At 42.8% G+C, this 18,482-nt stretch overlaps 1 protein-coding gene across 4 annotated transcripts in view; it reads left to right on the forward strand.

The window, feature by feature from the left end:
* SLC26A7 (solute carrier family 26 member 7) overlaps positions 1-18,482 on the forward strand; it is a 157,429-nt gene that overhangs the window by 19,123 nt on the left and 119,824 nt on the right. For all 4 annotated transcript variants that reach the window (XM_030553435.1, XM_030553434.1, XM_030553436.1 and 1 more), the window contains one exon: positions 14,735-14,845. In XM_030553435.1, coding sequence (XP_030409295.1) covers positions 14,735-14,845 — 111 coding nt within the window. The remainder of the gene's footprint in view (positions 1-14,734; positions 14,846-18,482) is intronic.

Here is an 18,482-nt window from a genome sequence, read left to right on the forward strand (position 1 = left end):
CCTAGGGAAGTTGTGGAATCTCCATCGCTGGAGGTATTTAAGAGTAGGTTAGATAAATGTCTATTAGGGATGGTTTAGACAGTATTTGGTCCTGCCATGAGGGCAGGGGACTGGACTCGATGACCTCTCGAGGTCCCTTCCAGTCCTAGAGTCTATGAGTCTATGAGTCTATGAGACTTTACTGAGACATGCTCCAAGTTTAGAAAAGCAGGCACAGTCCAGTTCCTCAGAGACAAAATGCAAACTGACACCTCAGCCAGGTGTCAATACAATCAAATAGACTATCAGCTGATTAAGTGGCCATTCTTTCGAAGGAAGAAGAATGTGAGCAAGAAATTTACATTTTGGCAATGCAACAGCTGGGAATCACGTGAACTGCAGCTAGAGCTGATTCTCAAAGAGGAGGAAAAGATATAAAAACGAGGAAGAGAGGCCCCAAATCACCTCTCTTTGCTCATCTCTATTCATTTGAAAGACAAAGGATGTACCATTGAACTGGGTGAGTGGTCCTGGCTGAAGGAATCTAGCCAGACTTCGGTGAGCAGGTGCTGAGAAAACCCTTTTTGCTCTAAGTTCACTTAGCTTGATAAATTAAGTATTAGTTTGCATTTTGCCTTTTAGTTTTTGTAACCAATTCTGATTTTTATGCTTCATTACTTGTAATCACTTAAAATCTATCTTTCTATAGTTAATACATTTGCCTTATTGTTCTATCTAAAGCGGTGTGTGTTTGGATTGAAGTGCTTGGAAACCTCCATTTGAGATAACAGGGTTTCTGCATATCATTTTCTATTAATGAAATGATGGACTTTCTATGAGCTTGTTTTGTCCAGAAAGGAAGAGCTGGGCAGTACAAGACACATTTTGGGGGATAAGTCTGGCACTGGGAATTTGATGGTGTCACTCTGTAATATAATTCACAAGTGGCTGGCTAGAAGCACTCATATAATAGAGTTGGGGGTGATTTTCCATGCTAGAGTTTGTTTATGAACAAGCCAGGAGTGGTTGTTCTTACTGTGAAGCAGTGTAAAAAGCACTCCAGGTTGGAGAATTGAGGGAACACAGCTGTTCAGCAGTCCAAATTGTACCCTGGGGAATGTCACAGTGTTGAAGATCATGTAAACGGGATGCCACTTAAGTTAATTTTGCAGAGAGAGTGGGAAAAATGCTCTATGAGCAATTTTGTCCTGCACATGATGCATCAATCATCATCAGTACCCTAATTCCTTATCCTCTTGTTAAATTGAGAAGAGAGAATCAAAGTAATGTTTTTTTTCTTGGCCTTCTGGTGCTACCTCTGCCACCCACAAAAACATTAATAATAAATTTGGGTAGGGTGAGACTGGACTCTCATTAATGGTAATGGCTAGTTTTTTTATTTTCTACTTCTCTTGGGGATATTGGATTACCCCATTAAACATGGTGATTGTGAGCATAGCTTCAATATTCATAATCTCAAAACCACATAGGATACCCAATAACTCCTAGTGTATCTAAATTCAAAAGTTTAAGATTTAGCAAATGGCTCCTAATTTCCATGACTTACAACAATATTTTGAATAAGCTCCTGCTTTTGGTAAAGGTCTGATCTAAAACAGGCCTGACCTCTTCCCATTTTCATTTTAATCTTGGATTATGATATGTAGAGGGAGAGAATGAGACAATAGAGTCAAATCTTGGATGACATGTAGTCATGCAGCTGAGTTCACCCTCTTCCCCCCACAAACAAGTTAGACCCTGAAGGGGTACTGTGCACTGGCATAAAAAAATAAAACCCATGGCACCAAATCTCACAGTCCAAACTAGTTAGTTCATGTTGCGGGGCAAAAAATTGCAGTGTAGATATTTGGGCTTGGGCTGGTGTCATAAACAGATAAGTAAGAGTTAATAGAACAGAAGTACATCATATCTCTTTTGCCTGTAAAGGGTTAACAAGTTCAGTAAGCCTGGCTGTCACATGACCAGAGAACCAATCCGGGGACAGGATACTTTCAAATCTTGAGGGAGGGAAGTTTTTGTGTGTGCTGTTAGATTTTAGTTATCGTTCACTCTGGGGGCTCAGAGGGACCAGATGTGCAACCAGGTTTCTCTCCAATCTCTCCGATACAGGCTCTTATAAGGTCAGAATAGTGAGTACTAGCTAGATAAAGTGAGTTAGGCTTATGGTTGTTTTCTTTATTTGCAAATGTGTATTTGGCTGGAAGGAGTTCAAATTGGTATTTTGCTGAAAGGATTTTAATTTGTACTTGAATACTTAGGCTGGGAGGGTATTCCCAGTGTCTATAGCTGAAACACCCTGTAACATATTCCATCTTAAATTTACAAAGATAATTTTTACCTTTTTTCTTCCTTTCATTAAAAGCTTTTCTTGTTTAAGAACCTGATTGTTTTTTTTTTATTCTGGTGTGAGACCCCAGGGGACGGGGTCTGGATCCACCAGGGAATTGGTGGGGAGAAAGGAGGGAAGGGGGAGAGAGAGGCTAATTTCTCTCTGTGTTAGGATTACTGTCTCTCTCAGGGAGAATCTGGGAGGGGAAGAGAGAAGGAGGGGGGGAAAGTGCATTTTCCTCTCTGTTTTAAGATTCAGGGAGTTTGAATCACAGTGATCTTCCAGGGTAACCCAGGGAGTGGAAGCCTGGGAGAGGCAATGGTGGGGGAAAGGATTTACTTTCCTTGTGTTAAGATCCAGAGGGTCTGGGTCTTGGGGTTCCCTGGGCAAGGTTTTGGGGGGACCAGAGTGTACCAGGCACTGTAATTCCTGGTTGGTGGCAGCGCTACAGGTTCTAAGCTGGTAATTGAGCTTAGAGGAATTCATGCTGGTACCCCATCTTTTGGACGCTAAGGTTCAGGGTGGGGAATTATACCATGACAGCTGGAGTCTGGGTGTGACACCCACCCTTCTTGTTGGGTTTTAGACTGTGGGCTCCAGCCTAAGCCTGAAAGTCAACACTGCAATTTTAAGCACCAAAACCTGAACTCAATGAGCCCAAGTCAGCTGACTCAGGTCAGTTGTATCTGTGCCCTGGGTCTTTTATTGCAGTGTAGAGGTACCTAAATATCTCTCTTGAGGTTCTGAAAACCATAATCTCCTCCTGGCACCCCTTATAACTTGAGGCACTTCTGATTGAGTGTGCACATGTCAGATTTCTCCTTCCTGATACCTACTTAATACTACTTTGTCCTTTCCATCTGAGGATGTTGAATCTCTCTACAAGTATTTGGTCTAACAGTAGAATGGCAAGGTGGTAAAGTATTATCCCCATAGAAAGATTAAGTGACTTGCATGAGGGTACACAGGTAGTTTTGCAGCAAAACCAAGAATAGAATCTATCGCCTGCCATTCCTGAGAGTTAGCCACACGACTACCCTTCCCCATCAATACCCTTCCCTCCAAGAATTGACAAATACAGTGATATATATAACTGTTAAAGAGAGAAAATTACCTCAGAAGATGAATAGAAAACCAGCGGTGCTTTATCTCTGGCTTCAGACTTTGTCTTGGCAAGATCATGACATTTCGCGGGATTCATAAGAAATGTCACTTGTTTTGAGAATGGGTCTGTCCACATGGTACACAGTTTATATGCATAAGCACTAAAAAGATGGGCAAATCACTTCTATGGCAGTATGTAGGTACAATATTTGGAGGACATTCATTTGCAAATAAATCAAAATTGGGTACTGGGGAACATTCCCTGTTACAGTGACAGCATAAGGATAGATTTTCATGTGGAATTTACATGCAGCATTATACACTTGTTGATTCTTCTGTGGCCATGAAAGGTTGCAGATCAGCTTCTTGTGCCCAGTGAAAGCATTCATTGTACACTTGTTGACTCTTCTATGACCTTCTGTGGGCACAGAAGGTTGCAGATCAGCTGCTTGTGCCAGTTAAAAACATTCATACCAAACTGAAAAAGGCTCCTGACACATAGTTATCTTCCCTCTTATATGTGTGCCTGCTGAGAAGAGAAAAATATGCAACTGAAGTCTGATTTAAATCAATTTCTCCATCCCTGCCACCTCCCTGGTTCATTTTGTTTATTTTTTTAATTAAAGTTAATTTAGTCTAGAGCTGGATTTACTGCTGAACAAAGAAAACCCCACACACTGACTGGAGACTGCCATTACCTGGTTTCATGCATCCCTGCATTCATGCTCAAGGTTTTGGAGGCATGGTGCCAGCATTAGTTTTTTTCAGACCTCTGATGCAGGACCCCCAGCAGTGTTGTTTCAAAGGGTGATCTGTTGCCTAGGTTTTGCAGGCTCTTTCCTTAAGCATTGACATAAATGTACGCAGAATGATTCACTTGAGTTAGTCAGGTAAAATCATTGTGTTCTAGCATGTGAGAATGGGGTGAGGGGAAGGCTTGTCTTATAGATGTACAACTGCAGTATGTGCAGATGAAGATGAATGCACTTCCTTGGAAGCAAAGCTAGAGAAGCCTAGCCTAGGTAGCAGCCATGTAATTTACAGCCCATGTGATTATATTCCTTGTGGTGGAAGAAAATCTCTCACTTCTTGCAAAGAGTGGTGTTCTGAGCCCAGAGTTATGAACTGTAACATGATAATATATATATCTGCTACAGAGATTCACATTCCTACAGATTCTCAGTGGATGCCCAGGAATGTGAAGTTCCAAGTTCTAGTGAACTAACAAAGTATTCAAAGGTTTCATGTCAGAGGTTGCAGTTGGCATTCAGGCCCCCTCTTGGGGTGACATGGCAACTTTGCCTCAGTTTTCCTTCCTTCCTTTGATGGACTTGTTGCTGTCTAGTCTGTTTTGGCTCTGTGTTACGACTGTGGCCCTTCTGCTGAGTCATTGGTAGTCTTCTCCCCTCTCAGTGTGCTAAAGAGTCCAGTATGTCAGGAGATCAATTGCCCTAGATAAAGGGCTTATAGTTCCTGGCCTTTTTTAATGTGACTCGCTTGTTCAAGATTTAACAAAAAACCCTGCTGGGTTTGGAAGGGGAACCCAGGTCTACCAACTCCTCTGGATTCCAGGCTAGGGACCCTGTATAAAGTGGTTGGTACCAATCTCCCCCAACCCCTTCCTGTTCCCCTGTCTTGCTTGCTTCCATGCCTCTCTTGCAGGCTGTTCTTCAGAGTCTCATCCTGTGGCCCTCTTCTCCTGGAAGTCCAGCTTCCTGGATGGCTTCTCACCAATATGCGGCTGAAGGCTCCTGCTCTGAGGTTCTTCAGCCTTTCTGGCAGCCATACCATGCCCTTTGCCCTGCAGCCTTTTTCTCTCCACAGCTGTTGTGAAGTCACCAAACAGCCTAGCTGAGAAGGCAGTCAGTTTCCCTATTAATGCTTTCATGGCTGTGACTGGATGGGGTCTATACACCCCAGGACCTCCTGCATGCATGACTCTGACTTCTTTAATTTTGACTGTGGGTAACATTGTTAAAAATGTGCACATCCAGAGTGCGTCACATACCAGATATGTCATTCTGAAGCATTGATTTTGCAACAGAAAATCAGGGAGGTGTGGTTCAAGTGATGTGACTGGTTCATGGAGCAACATTGGAGGTGCATCCAAGAAATGCCACCATGTTCTGCAACACTGAAAAAGTTAATAATAGAGCTGATTGGAAAATTTCATCAAAAATGAAACTCAAAAAATTGAAATAAATTTTTCAATCTTCCCCTTTCCCCTCCATTTGTTGATCAGTTTCATACCAAAAACAAAGTGGGAGGTAATTTTAGATGAAATGAACCATGAAATATAAAGACTGGTGTTACTGCAAGGAGGACACAAATGGGAGAACACACCAATTGCTACAGTGGAGCCTCTTTTACTTTTTACTGCTTTTCCTAGTGAAAAGGGCACTCCCTGAAATTCTTGTTTTTTCTGATAGTGTTTTTTCTAATATCAGTTTCAGGGACACTCAAGTAGTTTTGGCGTAAAATGTAGGAGTGGAATGGAACAGAAACTTACAAAACCTAATATGAATAGAAATGTTTTCTATTTTTTATTTCAATGAAAATCATTGTATGTTGGAATTCAAACATTTTCCTGTACTATTTGGAACTCAAAAATTAATGTAGGATTGTGGTGGTATAGGAGAACAAGGAAGTGAAACTGGCTAGACATAAACTTTAAACAAATCCAGCCAACTTTCACTATCAACAACAAGCACAGCAAACTGCAAAAGCCAGATATCAGTCATAATTGATTCTGGACAATCATAAATTACATTTTAAATTCTTTGTTTTAAACATCTAAAGTGAGATGCATTAATAAGTAAACTTTTTTTAAAAAAAAAATCTCATTTTTAAATGGATATTGTTCCTTTAAATTTTGGTTTCTGTTCCATTGTATAAATTTTAATCAACTTACATTCACTGTCTTAGAGATGTATGACAAACAATAGATTACAACAAAGTGGGCCTTGTGACTTAGTTACAATAGAAAATATTACCATTGTTGTCATAACAATCCATGGTCACATATTATAGAACCAGAGTTAACAGTTAACTGTGTCATCATCAAGACAAAAATCCACATTTTTTCTTGAAAATCACAGGCTTGTATGATCAGTAATATAAAGGAGCAGCTCTGCTGATGAACAAGACAAATGTTGATGGAAAAATGAAGACAAAGTAGAGAACTAGTGCAGATTCTAAATTACTCCCCAGTTTGGCCCAGATCTGCCCAAACCTAATGATCTTCCCAGGATACTGCAAAAACCATTGACTTGGTAGGGTTCATTTTGGGAAGGATTAAGGTATGATTTGGGTTTGGGAGGATTTTCTGGAGTTTTTCCATTTTTATTTGTGGGAAGTTGTGTAAAGTTGCTCACTGGGAGAGTTAATTCATTTGTATATTAGTCATAATGCTGCTGGGTGGATATTGTAACTCTTATTAACAGTGTGCTCATAGTTTTTCTATGTATTATTTTTAATGTTAAATCTAAATAAATGATTTTATGGCTTTATAGCCTTAATTTACGTTAGAATGCTATGTCCAAATATTAATGACAATCCTTGGTTTCCAGCCTTGCTTCAAGAGGAAGGTTTTTTTTTAAGTTCAAATCAAGAGACTTGTATTCAGGGTGAAATTCACTTTAGCGCAGAAGAGCCACACTAACCCCTATTCTTCCCTTGAGCTCTGTTTTAAGGGCTTAAGTACAGTTTAAGAGATGTAGAGAGCTTTATATTTGTCCTCTGCCCTGTGGTGATGAAATGTTATAGAATCATAGGGTTAGAAGGGACAGAAAGGGTCATCTAGTCTAACCCCCTGCCAAGGTGCAGGATTTGTTGTGGCTAAACCCTCCAAGAACGATGGCTATCCAGCCTCCTTTTGAAAACCTCCAGTGAAGGAGCTTCCACAACCTCTCTAAGCAGTCTACCTTTGTCTTACTCGTCTTATAGTTAGGAAGTTTTTCCTGGGATTTAATCTAAATCTGCTATGCTGTAGTTTGAACCTATTGCCTCTAATCCTGCCTTCGGTGGCAAGAGAGAATAACTTTTCTTTATCTTTTCTATGGCAGCTTGTCAAGTTTTTGAAAACCACTGTCATATTCCCCCTTAATCTTCTCTTTTCCAAACTATGTTTATGTTTTTGCATTGTATTATAGAGATGAGTACTTCACTCTGGGGGCCCATTTTCAAATGTGGACACTTAAAGTATGTCATTTTGTCTGTACTTAGGTATTTCACATGTCTAAGGGCCAAATTCTGTCCTTGGATATATGTGTGCAACTCGGGAGGAGTTGTATGTTACCACATTGAAGGGCAAATTTATTAGTGCTTATTTGAATATAGGATTTGGACATCTTATTAGGGCATCCAGATTTGAACAATGGAAAAATGTTTGAAATCAACAAGCACAATTTTAATGCCCATCTGGATCCCAACAAGGAAGTTCTTTGAGTGTACAGGACTTCAGGCAAGATTTATTTAATTTTGCATTGAGAATAGTGGATTGTGAGATATTTGCAAAAGTCACAAGATTAATTGTAGACCTGAGATACTGTCGTCTTGTTTTTCTTGTCCTGGGATAATACTTTTATCTTATACCATGGTGCCAAAAAGAGATGGTGTAGCTTTTCCATCTGGATAGCCATGTGTTCAGATGTATATATCCAGATGTGGGAATTTAACTGTAATTCTGACTAATCTGACCCTAATTTGCTTCTTTGGTGACGCTTCGTTACTGTCAAAGTTGTAGTTTCAAACTGGCACATTCAATAGTAATTCCCAAGTCAGCAAGTTAAGATACAGGACTTATTAGCTTTTCTTGTTTGTACCCAGGTTCATTATTCTATAGCTATCTGCGTTTGCCATCTACCTGCAGTGGTACCACATGTCGCCAGCTTGGCCAGTGTAGCATACACAGTGTAGCACGTGATGTGTCATGAAGCCCAGTGATAGCCAGAGAGCTCCATTTTAAAAGAAACTGGGGCACATAATGTTATCTTCTGATAGTGAGTTAACTAAAGCATGCCACCACAGTATTTATATATTATATCTGAACCTATTGTTCATTTATTGTTTGCAGTTCTTTACATTGGAATAGCCATTCTTTCTTGAAACTTTACTTTCGCCGCCAGTGGGGCTCTCCTTCCTTAAAAATGAGGAGCTGACATCTCCATTCTTAATTACTTTTCAGTGTGAAGAAGTGCAATACAGTAGTATTATTACCATCTGTTTCCTGCCTTTTGACTACTTTTTGAACACAACTGATGTATTGTAACAAAGTTGAAACTGAAAAACTAAAATCAGTGAGTGAAATCAAACTACCCTCTGCTCTATTTGTTAATAAAATGGTTTGAATTTTTATAATACCTGACACGTGAGGATTTCATGCTTAGGAGGGATTTTATTAAGCTTTATGATACCCTTCTGATGATACCCATTGTATAGATGGGTAAACTGAAACATGCAGTTTGTCTGAAACCATATAAAATCAGTGGTAGAGCCAGGAATAGAATCTAGGATTTCTGAGTCCTGGTGACCTGTCCTAACCACTAGCAGCACTGTCTCATTGTTTTCTAGGTAACATAGAAGGAATGAGAAACTACTTCTGGAAACTAAATGGCCATAACAGGACAGAGTTTAAAAATAAAACAAGATGGGCTGAATTATATCTAGATTGTGCCCCTACATACAGGGTATGAAAATGCACTGCCCAGCAGCAGCTCCCTAAAATAGGTGGAATTCCTCCAGGGACACTGGGGATGTGTGGGTCAAAGTGGCCCCTGCCACACCATTTCCAGTGTTCAGTGTGGACTCTGTTTGTGTGGGCCAGCTCTATTGGGCAGTGAGGAGAGGATGGGTTATGGCTCTTGTTTTCCCTGAATGCTAAGCACCTAGGACTCCTTGTGCCCTTGACACATCTTGTTCATGTGTGCTGGACCAAACACAGTCTGGCCACATTAGTCACAAGTCTCAGATTCAAACCATTTTTTGGAAACTGAAAAACGAAGTAAACGCTTGCAGAGGGGTGAGAATCTGGTAAGTCTGACATTTATAACTAGATAGTGACAGCTTACTTCCCAGTAGCTAAAGCCTCATTTCCCCCATTAGAGCTAAGAGGAAACAAAGTAATACTGTATTTAATCCCATATTGATTAGTAGCTGTGAGTAGCAAATAAGTAAACATCCTACAGCAGGAAATTTCTTAATTTGGCTTGAGGGTCATTACAGTACTCTCCACTAGCCATTACAATTCCTCAATTAATCCCTCTTGAATTGAGTAATTCTATTAATTTAAGCATGTGAATACCTATTAAAGGTAAAATTCACACATTTTATTTAATCTTAAAACTGGTTAACATCCCAAATCTGTAAGTGCAGACTAAAAACAACACAAAGACTACCCCCACCTGAGTTTATACATTAAAATGTATATTTGAAAATTATTCTGATATAAATAACAGGCCACGTTCTGTACTTCCCCTGCAGGAAAGAACTGATCACAGACACCGAAAACAATACACGAGAACTAAATTCTGTAGAGCAGTGTTGAATAGTTACCAATGTAGTTCAGAGTGTGTACTCCATTCACTGAAGTGTTACTATTTTGTTTTTAAATGTAAATGTTCTATATTTGTAATTGTCTACTTTGCACGTGCATACTGTTTAATGATATTGGATCTTAAACGTACGAAGTTTTGCAGTTCACCTTAGCCAGGATTTATGGACCCATTTCATACACACTGCTTAGAAAATGGACCCCTGGTTCTAGCGATTCAGTAAGGGGTCCATTGTCTATTTCCTCAGAGTTTATATACACATAAAAGTTGTACCACTTTGACTGTAGAGGTCTAGTTTAACCAGTACAACTCCCCTAGAGTGGATGAAGTTATACTGATATAGCTAATTCCCAAACAGGAAAGAGGATAAGCTATACCTGCATGAAACACCTTTATCCCAGCAAAACTACATAGGCAGTAGGAGTTGTACTGGTATAGCTATCTGGATTAGAAAAATCACCCCACTAATTGAAATAATTGTGCTGCGTAGATTAGACTTAGGTAGTCCTCTCCTTTCCCCATGCTCCCCTCTTCTTCCTGCCCACCCCTTTAGGCAGGGCCAGAATTCCTCTCCTTCTGCCTCTTCTGGAGTTTCTGGTGTGTTTCTTTTCACCGTGTGCCTTCTCTTTTCTGTGGACTTTGGGCTGAGAATCCTGTCTTGTTGTTCCCGACATGGACATAGGAATTGCTATATGAGATCAATTATCTATATCTGGGTAGGCAACCTATGGCACATGTGCCGAAGGTGGCATGCGAGCTGATTTTCAGTGGCACTCACACTGCCTGGATCCTGGCCACCAGTCCGATGGGGGCACTGCATTTTAATTTAATTTTAAATGTTTAATTTTAAACATTTTAAAAACCTTATTTACTTTACATATAACAATAGTTTAGTTATATATTATAGACTTATAGAAAGAGACCTTCTAAAAACATTAAAATGTATTATTGGCACAAGGGCCAGCTCCAGGCACCAGCGAAGGAAGCAGGTGCTTGGGGCGGCCAATACAAAGGGGCGGCACTCCGTCCAGTATCGGGGTGGCACCTCCGGGTCTTTGGCAGGAATTCGGCGGTGGGTCCCTCAGTCCCTCTCGTCCTCTTTAAGCTGCTGCCGAAGTGCTGCCAGAGAGGGAGTGAAGGACCCGCTGCCGAATTGCCACAGAAGACTGAAGTGGTGCGATATTGAGCTCCTGCCGAAGTGCTGCCAATCGGCTTTTCTTTGCAGAAAGCTGGAGCCAGCCCTGATTGGCATGCAAAACCTTAAATTAGAGTGAATAAATGAAGACTCAGCACACTACTTCTGAAAGGTTGCTGACCCCTGATATATATAGTCCAGTATCCTATCTCTGCCAGTGATTAATCCCAGATGCCTTAGAGGAAGGTGCTGAATGAGGACTCGGGAGACATGGATTCCATTCCCAGCTCTGCTTCTGTCCTACTTAGTGACCTTGGGCAAGTCATATCCCTTCTTTGTGCCTCCATTTTCCTGTCTGTAAAATGGGGATAATGATACTGACCTCCTTTGTAAAGTGCTTTGAGATCTATGGATGAAAAGTGCTGTATAAGAACTAGGTATTATTAATAGATAATTATGGAAAAATCCACCCGCAACAGAAGATTCCTTCAAACCGCATTGCTTAGTGGTTGGTTTATGCCTTAGCTTTTTATAGATGTAATTATCATTGCAGGTAGTTTTAATCCTGCTGTTAAATCTGTGGACTTTACCCCCACCAAAACCAAATGTAAAGTAATGTGATGTGTTGGTGCAAAGGATTAAAATACTTATATACCAATGCTAGAAGTCTAAATAATAAGATGGGTGAACTAAAGCGCTTAGTATTAAATGAGAATATTGATATAATAGGCATCACAGAAACCTGGTGGAATGAGGATAATCAATGGGACACAGTAATGCCAGGGGGCAAAATATATCCGAAGGACCGAACAGTTTGTGCTGGTGGGGGAGTGGGACTATGTGTGAAAGAAAGCATAGAATCAAATGAAGTAAAAATCTTAAATGAACTAAATTGTACTATATAATCTCTATGGATTGTAGTAATTCCATGCTTGAAAAATAAGAATATAGCAGAAAGGCTATGTTACAGATCATCTGACCAGGATGGTGTTAGTGACTCTGAAATGCTCAGGGAGATTAGAGAGGCTATTAAAAAAAAACTCAATAATAATAATGGAGGATTTCAACTGTCCCCATATTGACTGGGTATATATCACCTCAGGAAGGGATGCTGAGATAAAGTTGGAGCAGCTACTCCTGGAAAACCACAAGAAGAGAGGCAATTCTTGATTTAGTCCAAAGTGGAGCACAAGATCAGGTCCAAGAGGTGAATATAGCTGGACCACTTGATAATAGTGACCATAATATAATTAAATATTACATCCCTGTGGTGGTGAAAACTCCACAGCAGCCCAACACTGTACCATTTAATTTCAGAAAGGAGAACTACACAAAAATGAGGAGGCTAGTGAAACAGAAATTAAAAAGTACAGTACCCAAAGTAAAATCCCTGGAAACTTTTTAAAGACACCATAATAGAGGCTCAACTTAAATGTATACCCCAATTTAAAAAACATAGTAAGAGAACCAAAAAAGAGGGCTGTGGTTAAACAACAAAGTAAAAGAAGCAGTGAGAGGCAAAAAGGCATGCTTTAAAACGTGGAAGATAAATCCTAATGAGGAAAATAGAAAAGAGCATAAACTCTGGCAAATGAAGTGTAGAAATATAATTAGAAAGACCAAAAAAGAATTTGAAGAACAGCTAGCCAAAGACTCCAAAAGTAATAGCAATTTTTTTTAAATACATCAGAAGTAGAAAGCCTGCTAACCAACCAGTGGAACCACTGAATGATCAAGATGCTAAAGGAGCACTCAAAGACGATAAGGCCATTATGGAGAAACTAAATGAATTCTTTGCATCGGTCTTCACTGTTGAGGATGTGAGGGAGATTCCCAAACCTGAGCCATTCTTTTTGGGTGACAGATCTGAGGAACTGTCCCATATTGAGGTGTCATTAGAGGAGGTTTTTGAAACAAATTGATACACTAAACAGTAATAAGTCTCCAGGACCTGATGGTATTCACCCAAGAGTTCTGAAGGAACTCAAATGTGAAATTGCAGGACTACTAACTGTCATCTGTAACCTGTCATTTAAATCAGCTTCTGTACCAAATGACTGGAGGATAGCTAATGTGACTCCAATTTTTAAAAAGGGCTGCAGATGTGACCCTGGTAACTATAGGCCAGTAAGCCTCACTTCAGTACCAGCAAATTGGTTGAAGCTATTGTAAAGAACAAAATTGTCAGACACATAGATGAACATAATTTGTTGGGAAATAGTCAATATGATTTTTGTAGAGGGAAATCATGCCTCACCAATCTACTAGAATTCTTTGAGGGGGTCAACAAGCATGTGGACAAAGGAGATCCAGTGGATATAGTGTATTTAGATTTTCAGAAAGCCTTTGACAAGGTCCCTCACCAAAGGCTCTTAAGCAAAGTAAGCAGTCATGGGATAAGAGGGAAGGTTCTCTCATGGATTAGTAAATTGGTTAAAAGATAGGAAACAAAGGGTAGGAATAAATGGTAAATTTTCAGAATGGAGAGGGTTAACTAGTGGTGTCCCCCAGGGATCTGTACTGGGCCCAGTCCTATTTTGCATATTCATAAGCGATCTGGAAAAAGGGGTAAACAGTGAGGTGGCAAAATTTGCAGATGATACAAAACTACTCAAGCCCCACGCAGACTGTGAAGAGCTACAGAAGTATCTCACAAAACTGAGTGACTGGGCAACAAAATGGCAGATGAAATTTAATGTTGATAAATGCAAAGTAATGCACATAATCCTAACTATATATATACAACGATGGGGTCTAAATTAGCTGTTACCATTCAAGAAAGAGATCTTGGAGTCATTGTGGATAGTTCTCTGAAATCATCCACTCAATGTGCAGTGGCAGTCAAAAAAGCGAACAGAATGTTGGGAATAATTAAGAAAGGGATAGATAATAAGACAGAAAATATCATATTGCCTCTATATAAATCCACAGTATGCCCACACCTTGAATACTGCATGCAGATGTGTTCGCTCCATCTCAAAAAAGATATATTTTAATTGGAAAAAGTTCAGAAAAGGGCAACAAAAATGATTAGGGGTATAGAATGACTTCTATATGAGGAAAGATTAATAAGACTGGGACTTTTCAGCTTGGAAAAGAGGTGACTAAGGGAGGATATGATAGAGGTCTATAAAATCATGAGTGGTATAGACAAAGTAGATAAGGAAGTGTTATTTACTTCTCATAATACAAGAACAAGGGGCCACCAAATGAAATTAATAGGTAGCAGGTTTAAAAGAAACACAAGAAAATATTTTTTACGCAATGCCCTGTCAGCCTCTAGAACTCCTTGCCAGAGGGTGTTGTGAAGGCAAATACTATAATGGGGTTCAAAAAGGAGCTAGATAGATTCATGGGCAATAGGTCCATCAATGGCTATTAGCCAGGATGGACAGGAATGGTGTCCCTAGCCTCTGTTTGCCAAAAGCTGGGATTTGATGACAGTGCATGGATCACTTGATGATAACCTGTCTGTTCATTCCCTTTGGGGCACCTGCCATTGGCCACTGTCAGAGGACAGGATACTGGGCTTGATAGACCTTTGGTCTTACCCAGTATGGCTGTTCTTATGTTCTTAATGTATTGTTTACTAATTCCCATTATCCTTCTCTATAGGGCTGGCCTTTGCTGTTCTGTCTTCAGTTCATCCAGTGTTTGGTTTATATGGCTCTCTCTTTCCTGTCATCATTTATGCTGTGTTTGGAATGGGACGCCATGTTGCAACAGGTAAGTATCTGGAAACATTTAGGCTCCCATCCTGCAAGTTGCTGAGTGTGTTCTCTGAAATGAGAAGCTTCCTCAGCAACTGGTCATCTCAGTGCAAGTTGAAGGTACTAAGCATCACAGGATCAGTTGTGGGAAAGAGGGAAGTGTCTTAAAATAGATTAACCTGTTTACATTTCTTTGTGCCTTTTCTTTACAGCTACATCTTTTTCTGCTTAAGAAGTGTTTTCAAGAAAAAGAAAAGCTTTGTTAAGATTATACTGGCGCCATTCCTGCCACTATAACTGAATACTACATCAATATTTCCTTTATAAATACAGCTTATTAGGGGCTTATGCACTTTACTATATAAATTTGCTTGAAGCTAAAACTTTTAACAGACGAGAGCTCAGCTAAAGAGAGCCTTTTTAAATATAAACAGGAACAACTAAAAGTTTGACTGTTCGTAAGCTATAGAAAAACCTCATTATTTCTCACATTGCTAAAACACAACCCCAGTACTTCTCACCAAAAAAAAATACTCTCTCCCTACTCCAAATACTTCAGTAGAATTGGGATTACTCATGATCAGCTGCTTCTATCGAGCTGAAGGGTGCAGATGCCCCATCACTTCCACTGTAGAAGCTAAGGAACCGCTAGGAGTTCCCTAGCTGCCATGCTAGTGATTATGTGGCCTCCTCACCACTGCTTTTAGCAGAGCTACCCACAGGGGCAAGAAGCGTTTACGAGCTCCTGCTAGATTATTGACTGCTTTGTTCCCTAAGAAAGCCTGTTATGAACTGAAGAAGGCAATTGTATTCATCAGGTTAGACTATCAAGAAACTGCTCTGTGGGAATAGTGGCCTCCCAGTGACCCTAGAAGACCAGGGGAAGTATAGAGACAGGCAGTTGGTTCTAGTAGGCAAGTACAGTGAGCTTGAATGAAGGGTAGTAGCCCCTCTCCTGAATCAACCAAAGATAAAATGTGAAAGGAGTATCCTGCACCTTAGGGGAAGGAGAGTAGTGGTGGGAGCCTTTTGAGAGGAGGGGAGATGGTTCTTGGAAATTGGCAACCACACGCAAAGCACACCCCGCATGATTCACACAGCTCAACTGCATACATCTCCCCTCTGGTTAATACGTTTTCTAAGAAGCAAACACTTTCTTTTGAGTAACTACATGGTTTTGAAATTGATATGAGTGCCACAATCTGTGGTTAGTAATACTGTTAACAGCTCCATAAGAGCTTTGTGGTCTACTGGGAAACCAATATACATTCCAAAGTACATAGAATTTGAATCCCAATATATGTATGTTCTTCTTCGAGTGATTGCTCATATCCATTCTAGTTAGGTGTGCGCGCCGTGCGTGCACGTTCGTCGGAAAACTTTTTGCCCTAGCAACTCCAGTGGGCCGGCAGGTCGCCCCCTAGAGTGGGCCGCCATGGCGCTCGATATATACCCCTGCCGGCCCACCCGCTCCTCAGTTCCTTCTTACCGCCGTGTCGGTCATTGGAACTGTGGAGCGCGGCATAGCTGTCCTCCATGTCCCTAGCTCTCCTTCGTTTTACTGTTCTCATAGGTAGTTGTAAATAGTTGTAAAAGTGTAGTTAGTTATTGTTGATTCTAATATAGTTGTATAGTCTTATTAGTGGGTTTGGGCTGTAGCCCTTCCCGGCACCCGGCACCGGGCCCATGCCTGGTTCGCTGGGGTTCAAGCAATGCTCAGCCTGTAAAAAGCCGATGCTGACCAGCAATCCCCACGACGCCTGCCTAAAGTGCCTGGGGGAATTGCACATTTCGGACAAGTGCCGCATTTGCAAGGCTTTTAAGCCTAGGACAAAAAAGGAGAGGGACCAGAGGTTAAGGACTCTCCTAATGGAAGCGGCACTTAATCCTGTGACCTCAACACAGAGCGCCGCCTCTGCGCCGGCACCGGACCGCGACGGCACCGGAAAGATGCCCCGGCACCGACCTTCCCCGGCACCGGGACCCGAGACAAGACCATCGAAGCCTGCGACTCCATCCGTGCAGGCTCGAGCGGAGAGCCCGGCGCCTACCTCGGCCGCGGCACCACCAGCAGGGATTCCGTCGACTCTGGGCCCTGGAGGTCATCGAGTCCGGTCCCTCCTAGCTCCCCTGTAAGATCTGGGGTTGAGCTATTGGTCCCTTCGACGCCAGAGACTTTCGCTTCGGCACGGGACCTTATTGCTCTTACGGAGCCTATCCAGCCTCAACCCCCGGTACCTCTGGTGCGGGTTGTATCCAGAGGCAAGCTGGCGACGATGCGAGCTCCGTCTCCGGACTCACCCAGCCGGCACCGATCGCCTTCGAGGTCCCGACACCGTGGATGTTCTCGCTCCAGGCGCCACTCGCAGTCCCGGCACCGCTCCCCTCGGCGGTACCAGTCGCATTCGGGATGCCGGTCATCCTCCAGACAGTCCCGCTACTCCCGGCACCGGTCTGGATTGAGTCGCCGCTACCGGCACCGAGACTCTAGGAGCCGTTCCCGTCAGCGATCAGCACCCCGGTCAACCTCCCGGCACCAAGCTGGTGGCAGGTCCTGGTCCCGGTCGACCTCCCGGCACCGCGTCGGAGGCAGGTCCCGGTCCTGGTCGACCTCCCGGCACCGCGTCGGAGGCAGGTCCCGGTCCCGATCCCGGCACCGGTATGATTCTCGGTACCGGTCCCCAACACCGAGAAGATCCTCGGTGTTGAGACCGAGGGAGCCCTACCAGCTGCGTTCGGCCCCTCCATGGCCTTCCAGGCAGCCATCTGTCTCGTCGCAGACAGACAGTATGTACAAGCTAGACGCAGACAGACCTGCGGCCCTCTTTCAGGACCCTCCTCCGCAGGATCAGGGACCACAGCAGTGGGGTTTGTGGACACCCTGGGCGTACTATCAAGCCCAGGGCCCTCAACAAATTCCACCTCAGCCTGTGACTTCTGAGCGCAGGGTGCCAGAGGCTTCGCTATCTCGCCCTCCCCCCTCTCTGGCGGGGGAAGACCGGTCCAACCAGCAGGACCCTGAGCTCCCTCCGGAGTCAGAGGCGCTGGTTCAGACGGAGCCTCCCGTGGACACTCTCCTACCGGGGGTCTCATCATTGTCCTCCCCCGATGAGGCAGTGGCGGGCAGATCATCGTCCAGTCCTCCCCCACTCGACCTCAGGGCGCACCAGGACCTCCTCAGGCATGTAGCGCAGAACTTAAACTTGCAGGCTGAGGAGGTCTCCAAAACTGAAGATCCCGTGGTGAGCATTCTCTCAGCAGACGCTCCCACCAGAGTCGCCCTTCCTTTTATCAGGACTATCCAGGCCAATGCGAATACCATCTGGCAGTCACCGGCCTCCATCCCTCCTGCTGCACGCGGAGTGGAGCGCAAATGCATGGCACCCTCTAGAGGTTATGAGTACCTCCATGTGCACCCGACACCGTGCTCCCTCGTTGTGCAGTCGGTAAACGAGAGGGAGCGTCATGGGCAACAGGCCCCAGCACCCAAGTCCAAGGAGGCGAGGCGTATGGACATGCTAGGCCGGAAGGTCTATTCAGCGGGCGCCCTCCAACTGAGGGTCTCCAACCAGCAGGCCCTCCTTAGCCGCTACGCCTATAACTCCTGGGTGGCAGCGGATAAAGTTTAAGGAGTTGTTGCCTCAGGATGCGCA

This window comes from Gopherus evgoodei, chromosome 2, assembly GCF_007399415.2.
Source record: "Gopherus evgoodei ecotype Sinaloan lineage chromosome 2, rGopEvg1_v1.p, whole genome shotgun sequence".
Classification (NCBI taxonomy): domain Eukaryota; kingdom Metazoa; phylum Chordata; order Testudines; family Testudinidae; genus Gopherus; species Gopherus evgoodei.